The 8,340-nt window shown below is 34.9% G+C and overlaps 1 protein-coding gene across 1 annotated transcript; it reads left to right on the top strand.

The window, feature by feature from the left end:
• The first annotated feature begins 4,373 nt into the window (after window positions 1-4,373).
• LOC143227433 (uncharacterized) lies at window positions 4,374-7,562 on the top strand. Its single transcript, XM_076458882.1, has 3 exons — window positions 4,374-4,834; window positions 5,411-6,480; window positions 6,515-7,562. Exons 1-3 carry the CDS (start codon window positions 4,538-4,540, stop codon window positions 7,560-7,562), a joined length of 2,415 nt encoding a protein of 804 aa, XP_076314997.1. The 5' UTR covers window positions 4,374-4,537.
• Window positions 7,563-8,340: the final 778 nt, after the last annotated feature.

Consider the following 8,340-nt stretch of genomic DNA (forward strand, 5'->3'; position numbering starts at 1 on the left):
AGAGGGAAGGCAGCTAGTCACCACCACCAACCATCAACTCTTGGGATACTCTTTTACCAACGAATAGTGGGTTGACCGTCACATTATAACGCCCTAACGGCTGAAAGGGCGAGCATGTTTGGTGCGACCGGGATTCGATCCCGCGACCCTCGGATTACGAGTCGAATGCCTTAACACGCTTGGCCATGCCGGGCCCAATAAATACGACCGAAAGGAGACTTGTGAGCAGTATAGCTCAGATTTGTTACAAATGTTATACTGAGTGTATATAATATTATATAGCTTCTTTCTTACTGAAATTTAGTATTTACATCATTTGTTATGATCTTGCTTACAATTGCTTTTATATTCACGCTATTTCTTATTATTTTCAATTACTTACTGAAGTTGGTTCTCAAAACACCCGTTATTATCCTTATTTTGTATTCACACCACTACTGGCATCTGATAAGTATTTTTTTCCACACCCCATATTCCTTGCTATCTGTTAAGTAGTAGACAATTGTTCAAGTTAAAATATTTGATTAATAGTTTATAACATTTAAATAAATTATTAGAAAGAAAAAATAAATATATTAATTATTATCAAATATGATTGCTTAGTCTTTTCCAATAAGGTACGAGAAAATATAATTTTATTTGAAATTTCTATCTTGTATTTACGGCAAAGCTACTAAGACTCTCTGCCGCCGTCTATACTGTTGAACTACTGACAAAGGAGTGAATGTAACCAGTCAGCAGCGAAAACGCGAGAAATATTTTGTGGTACTGCATGGATTGGAAGTTGGCTCGCCAGAGATCTTCCGCAGCGTTAACACATGTCTTAAACCTCTGTCAGTATCTAATCTATGAACACAATATGAACTTGGTTCGTTAATATCTCACTTCATTTGAAAATGAGGGATAGTCAGTGGTGGGATTCAGCTGGCTCGCACCGGTTCTTAAGAACTTGCTCTTAAAATTTTACTAGTTCTCCAAACCGGTTCTTACTGGCTCTTAGTTTTCTAATGCTCGATGTACAATGTATCGACTGTAATTATGTGGATTTTTGCTACGTAAAGTCACGCACAATAACACAATTGTAAATCAGTACGATAACGTTTGAGGCCGGATTCGCATGGGCCTCTACAAGTGACAGATCAGCAGTCTTAGACGAAGGAAGAAGAACATTGCCACAGACTAATGTAGGCCTCTGTGTTCCTGTGTGAACATTTGGTATCAGCCATCTTAGAGCAGACAGAGAAAAGAAGGTGAGTTTGAAAAATGATGTAGTCTATGTAGACTGGAGGATTTAACAATAATGATAGACATACTACTAGAAATTTATCTTCTAATGCCCTTCAAGCCAGAAATTTAAATTTAGCAAGAGTTGAAAAAACTAATAAAAAGGTCTATTAAGGCATTTAAAATGCTCAAAGAAAGTAGGGGAACCTTTGAAAAGAAAATTGATGAAACCATTGTTTCTGACATCCTTAATAATATTGAGTTTATTGAAAACCAAAGATATGTAGGCCTTCCTCGTCAAAAACTACTAGAAGCAGTAATAAAAAATATGAAAGTCAGATTGATGGATTTTGATCACTTAAAATAAAACTAAGGCACAAAAAAAATGATAATAAAATTCATGAACTAGTAACTATACTTGAACCAGATTCTTGGAATATTGATTGAGTTCTGGTCCATTGGAAACCCGCTTAAGAAAAATTGTATGACTTCAGTGAGCTTTTTCATCACGAAATCAGCATTAATGATTTCCGTGACTATGTGGAAAATGTCCTACGAAATTGCCATAATCATGAGATTTCAATATAATAATCAAGTATCGATTTGGAAATATTTAAAGCATGCCAAATAAATTATTTCAGTAAGATATTTTTGTTATTATTTTTCACTGCAAAAAATTGGGGGGGGGGGAAGCGAGATTAAACCGGTTGTTGAAATATTTGAATCTCATCACTGGGGATAGCGGCTCTTTTAGTACTCCGTAAGATGCAAAATAACTCTTAGCAAAAGTTCACTTTTATCGAAAAAGTTTACAGTAGGTCCAAGAGTCCATGGTTTGAGTCCTCTTGCCACTTAACCACGAACCGCCCTTTTGGAATCGTTGGTGCGTTATGTGAAGGTGGTCAAGTCCCGCTAATCGATTAAAATGACCCAAGAACTGACAATGAGCGCTGTTGATCAGCTGTCTTAACATCTAGTTTATCTATTCAAAATTAGCGACGAATAGCCCAAGTAGCGCTTGTGTCGTTACCACAACTCAAACGAAAAGACAGAAAATAGTTTTATAGTGTTTTCTAAAAATACCAAAGAACTAATCATATTGTTGAAAGCAAAAATTAATAATTCTGGTATTAAAACGTCACCAACCATACATAAATATCTTCTAAAGTTCGATATAACTTCACAAGCGATCTGAAATAATTACAATAAAATAAAATAATTCACTAAACAATATTCTTTGGACGTTCATCTGTCTGCGTAATCTAGAATATCTTGAAGAGCAGAGTTTTCGACATATTCAAATTAAAAAAAAACAAAAAAAACTTTAGTTACCGTCGTTTTCAGTAACATTATTGTCGTCTTTGATAGTTAAAAAGAAGAAAGTGAAACCATTATTTTACTTTACTGACAAAGAATACATTTTCTTTTTTACGTGTAGTTAAAGCTAAGAGTTATGTATTGGAGCATTAGAATCTGTGTTTCGAACACGTACATTTAATTCACCGTAGATGACATATTCCGAATTATAGTTCTATGTAAGACCTATTTTCTAATAACCAGAGTAATTTGAAGTTAATTTACGACAATAAATTCATATGCTGCCCTTTTCAAAGTTTATTCTACCTATTAATTATTTTTCTAGATATTAGGTATTAATTTTAGGCCTATTATATTTTTAACATTGTATTCTAAGCTTATTTTACATTTTATATTTTTATATCCACAACTCAGATGAATTAAGAGATGACGCAAAAAACTAATATTTTTACGAGTATAATACATTATAAAGTAATAGAGCAAATTATACAGTTGCATGCCAGGCTTACTTAAAGCTGTTTCTACCAAATTATTCTTCTAGTGATGAAAGACAAGCTAATCTTATTTAACAAGCATAATTTCAGCAGTCAGTCGTATTTAAAGATGACTTTACTTACGAATCGATTTGTTATTTATTATACTACATTGTAACTTCACCAAAAAGTCCAGTTTCACAGATTATCGTATTAAAAGCTCATTCCACACGTGAGGTATTTTTCTATCAACTAAACAACGTGTAGTGTAATTTAACAATTTTACGTTCAAAAGTCAATTATACTGAAAGATCATTCTATCCATTAGTTTATTTTCCAATGACTAGAAAGACATTCTAAATTCCTTAAACAAATATATACTGTTTTGTCATCTGTATTGAAAAATCATTTAATTATTTGGTATTTTTAACGATACTTTCCTATCATATTTAATTAGACAGTTTTATAGATTCGGCATTATGGAAGTTAATATTACCTTCAAATTATGATTATAATGATTAGATTGCATTATAAATTTATTTAATAAATACTTGTTCACAGATCAGAAATAGTCAAAAGACTATTCTACCTACCAAGTATCTTTCGAATGATTGTGTTACATTCTAAGCTCAAATTTCAAGTGCAGGTACCCAAATCAACCATGCTAAAATATTTAATACTGGCAGCTACTAATGAGAATATTAAATATGACGCTAAGTCTTGAAAATATTTTTATAAACGTAACTGTTTTTTTTTAACGTTAAAATAAATCCTTTCATATTCATAAATAGCAAAACTTCAGTAATGCATATTTTGAAACTTTATACCACTAAGTCTACATCATGCCTTACAGTTGATAATTCCTGATTTAGCTCTTAAATGTGATATTCGCAGAAGAAAAACGGAAAGTAATTGTTTGATGGAACTAGCAAATTGGACAGTTTTAAACAGTTTCACTTTTACAAAAAATGAGTAATAAGTACGTATGAAAACGTTCCTAATTCGATTATAATTGGCATGCATTTATAAGACACTATACAATCAGATGTTATAATACTTTCCTTTATTAGTTTCGTTGAGAAAACAGATTTTAGCAATGTTAGAACGAAATTCTACTTATAAGCAATAGCTTGTTCTCAAATTTTAGGATATGATGTACCTGTACAACGTGTTATACGAAATTTTCAATCTAAATAGTACATTGAGAAAAAAGAAAAACAACTTTCCAAGTAATGTGGTTAAACCACACTATGAGCAGAATAGGAATGGATCTTACTTTTGCACACAAATTTAGTTAAAATTCAGCAGCTTTAAGTTGGTTAAGTTTTTCATTAAATAAACTACAACAGTATTTCATAAACTATATAATCATGAAAGCACAACGAGTAGACGATTGTTGTAACACAATGAAGTCAGAGTTGAGGTGAATTAGAACAAGAGGTAAATATGATATATTGTTCAAACATATATTATCAGATCATTTCCAAGGAGGGAAAAAGAAATAGAATCAGTTATATGAGTAAATGGTTTGTAACTGGGTCTACGTCGATAATCCTTATTTCAGGTATGTTGAAGTAGATTCTGGTAAATCTTCTTTTACGTTTGAAATACCAAAAGATGGATGTGGAACAACATCTATTCTAAATCCAACTGACCCTAACGCAAGTCTTAGTTACGACAATATCATTATTTTCCAAATGGACCCCGCCTTCCAGGAAGTGTGGGACATGGCGAGGAGGATTTCTTGTCAATGGAGAGATGTTTTCCAAAAGAAAATAATTTTCCAACCTTTCGTCGTGGACATGCTTGATGTTATTTCGGTAAGATTATTACAGATTTGGATTTTAAATTTAAGCTCCTAGAACATTCTTTATTTTTTAATCAATACTCGATTATTTACTATCATTTACAGAAGTAAAATAAACCTGAAAGTTTTGGTTGCATTAATTGTTTTAATTTCTTTATTTTGTTTTTAACAAAGTATAAAGATACCTAACTTAGAAAGTTACATAAGAGTTGTTTAAACAAAACCAAAAGAAGTTAGGGTCTTGTTTTTGTATTTTCCAAATAATTTACGAGTGAGCGTGAAAACGTATTACGCTAGAATTCAAGACAAATTACTCATTGCATGGGTTTGCATTAAAACATAAATTGCGTTATTCTTTGTTTTACACCATTTTACTGCACTTGTATTGTATTATTTGAAAAGATCTAAAAGCAAATAAACTGAGTTTGTTTTAAACGTGAGGACAGGCCAATTAAAACTCGAACAACCTGACTTTTCGATTGAGATTCTTTTATTGAGTAACTGGCAATCATTGATTAAATAAAACATTAAAATCCACAAAATTTTAATCTTGTCCTGTGTTTACATTAGTGTAAAATTTTTCTCCCAGGTCCCTTTCCAAGGAGATAAAATAAACTGCTGGATGAATGTTCAAAAAGGAATTTTTCCTCAGTCACGAGTAATCGATGAAATTGTTAAAATTGGCGAAGAACTCACAATTGTAATATATGTTCAAGATGAGAGCAAACGTTTTGACATCAGTGTTAAAGATTGCTATGCATTTGACAGTCCAAAATATAACAGCACAAGCACTAGGCAACTACAGCTCACAGACTTTGATGGTTGTCCATTAAGGCCCAAACTTATTGATTACTGGAAACGAACTCTTCAAACGGGTAATACAGGAGCAGACATCATTGCATTTACGTCATTAAAAGCCTTCAGTTTTCCAGACAGTATGGATGTGTACATAACTTGTAACATTGAAATCTGCCAAGAAAGTTGCACTGATCGCTGTCCTGGAGAACCAACTACTCCTGTTGTTGTAATTGTTGATCCAACACTTCCACCAGGAATCAAACCACCCATAACAAGACCTCCAATAACAAGGCCACCTATAACCAGACCTCCAATCACAAGACCGCCTATAACTAGACCTCCAATCACAAGACCACCTATAACAAGACCTCCAATAACTAGACCACCTATAACGAGACCTCCAATTACAAGACCACCTATAACCAGACCTCCAATCACAAGACCACCTATAACGAGACCTCCAATAACTAGACCACCTATAACCAGACCACCTATAACCAGACCACCTATAACAAGACCCCCAATCACAAGACCGCCTATTACAAGACCTCCAATAACAAGGCCCCCCATAACAAGACCACCTATAACCAGGCCTCCCATAACTAGACCACCTATTACAAGGCCTCCCATAACTAGACCGCCTATTACAAGGCCTCCCATAACAAGACCTCCAATCACAAGACCGCCTATAACTAGACCTCCAATCACAAGACCGCCTATAACTAGACCTCCAATAACTAGACCACCTATAACGAGACCTCCAATCACAAGACCACCTATAACAAGACCTCCAATAACTAGACCACCTATAACAAGACCCCCCATCACAAGACCGCCTATTACAAGACCTCCAATAACAAGGCCCCCATAACAAGACCCTATAACCTATAACCAGACCTCCAACAACAAGACCGCCTATTACAAGGCCTCCCATAACTAGACCGCCTATTACAAGGCCTCCCATAACCAGACCTCCAATTACAAGACCACCTATAACGAGACCTCCAATCACAAGGCCACCCATAACCAGACCTCCAATTACAAGACCACCTATAACAAGACCTCCAATCACAAGACCACCTATAACCAGACCTCCAATAACAAGACCGCCTATAACCAGACCTCCAATTACAAGACCACCTATAACCAGACCTCCAATCACAAGGCCACCTATAACCAGACCTCCAATTACAAGACCACCTATAACAAGACCTCCAATCACAAGACCACCTATAACCAGACCTCCAATAACAAGACCGCCTATAACCAGACCTCCAATTACAAGGCCACCCATAACGAGACCTCCAATTACAAGACCACCTATAACCAGACCTCCAATAACAAGACCGCCTATTACAAGGCCTCCAATTACAAGACCACCTATAACCAGACCTCCAATAACAAGGCCACCCATAACCAGACCTCCAATAACAAGACCGCCTATTACAAGGCCTCCAATTACAAGACCACCTATAACCAGACCTCCAATTACAAGACCACCTATAACCAGACCTCCAATAACAAGACCGCCTATTACAAGGCCTCCAATTACAAGACCACCTGTTACAAGGCCTCCAATCACAAGACCACCGATAACAAGGCCTCCTATAACCAGACCTCCAATTACAAGACCACCTATAACCAGACCTCCAATTACGAGACCACCTATAACCAGACCTCCAATAACAAGACCACCTATTACAAGGCCTCCAATAACAAGGCCACCCATAACGAGACCATCGACTACCAAGAAACCTAGATGGAAGGGTAACGCTCCACCTGATCATCCATTCCACAGTTTTCATTATCAACCTGTGCGGCCAAGAAGAGTTGGTAGATCTCTTTGGCAAGGAAAACGCAGAAATGTAGTCAGAATAATTCACCCTCTTTCCTTACAAGTAAGGTTTCAAGTTAATAGCGATACAAATAACTTGACAACATAACAAGCAACTTTCATTGTTTTTTCCCGATATTCACTAGTGACAGAAGAAATTCATAAATAACAATCTTTTAAATGAGAAAATTTTGAATAGTAGCGATTATTCTCCATGCTTATGGGTAATGCAGCCATAATAGCCTCCTTTATTTCTAATTATATTATTTTTAAAAACAACATTAACGTTTTTGTTTGCCTGGGAGTCCATTTTTACAATGCTTTTGAATAATAAAATTATTATGAACTGGATCCTTTGAAGTAGTCTCCATCTTCCACGGGTGTTGGAAGATTCAGTCCTACATTAAGCAAATTATCTCCCCACAAGCTACAGTTAGAGATTTTTAACCTTAGGTTATTTTAAGAATAAAATTGGCTCTTTCTGTTTGACTGGGAAAGGGGAAAGGAAGTCTTCACCATTGCTGTGGGTAATGCAATTGCCAGCGGTTCTTTCCTCTATTTTTATAATTTTGTTTTTTTTAAGAACAAAAGTGTTACATTTGGTAGCAAAGTACTCACACACACTAACGATAAAAGTACATGATCTGATGACAAAGAACCTATTATCTTCACTCCTGAAACTCCCTAAAAGTATTAATCAATATGCAGTTTTGATTTTTTTAAAGTACTCACATAAACGAAACATTGTTTCAATGCTAAGTAAGTAGTCTTAATACCACATTCATAATTGTATACAATTTTTATTAAAATATATTTTACGGAGGGATTACCAGGGTAGGTATTTATTCTTTCTGCGTTTTCTAAACGGGTTTGTTCTTTTCTGGACA

The sequence above is a fragment of the Tachypleus tridentatus genome, chromosome 9, assembly GCF_004210375.1.
Source record: "Tachypleus tridentatus isolate NWPU-2018 chromosome 9, ASM421037v1, whole genome shotgun sequence".
Classification (NCBI taxonomy): domain Eukaryota; kingdom Metazoa; phylum Arthropoda; class Merostomata; order Xiphosura; family Limulidae; genus Tachypleus; species Tachypleus tridentatus.

Coding starts and splice junctions, on each gene's coding strand:
- LOC143227433 (XM_076458882.1), top strand. CDS start 4,538: ATGGTTTGTAACTGGGTCTACGTCGATAATCCTTATTTCAGGTATGTT. Junction 4,835..5,410: donor ACATGCTTGATGTTATTTCG/GTAAGATTATTA, acceptor TTTTTCTCCCAG/GTCCCTTTCCAAGGAGATAA. Junction 6,481..6,514: donor ACAAGACCTCCAATAACAAG/GCCCCCATAACA, acceptor ACCTATAACCAG/ACCTCCAACAACAAGACCGC.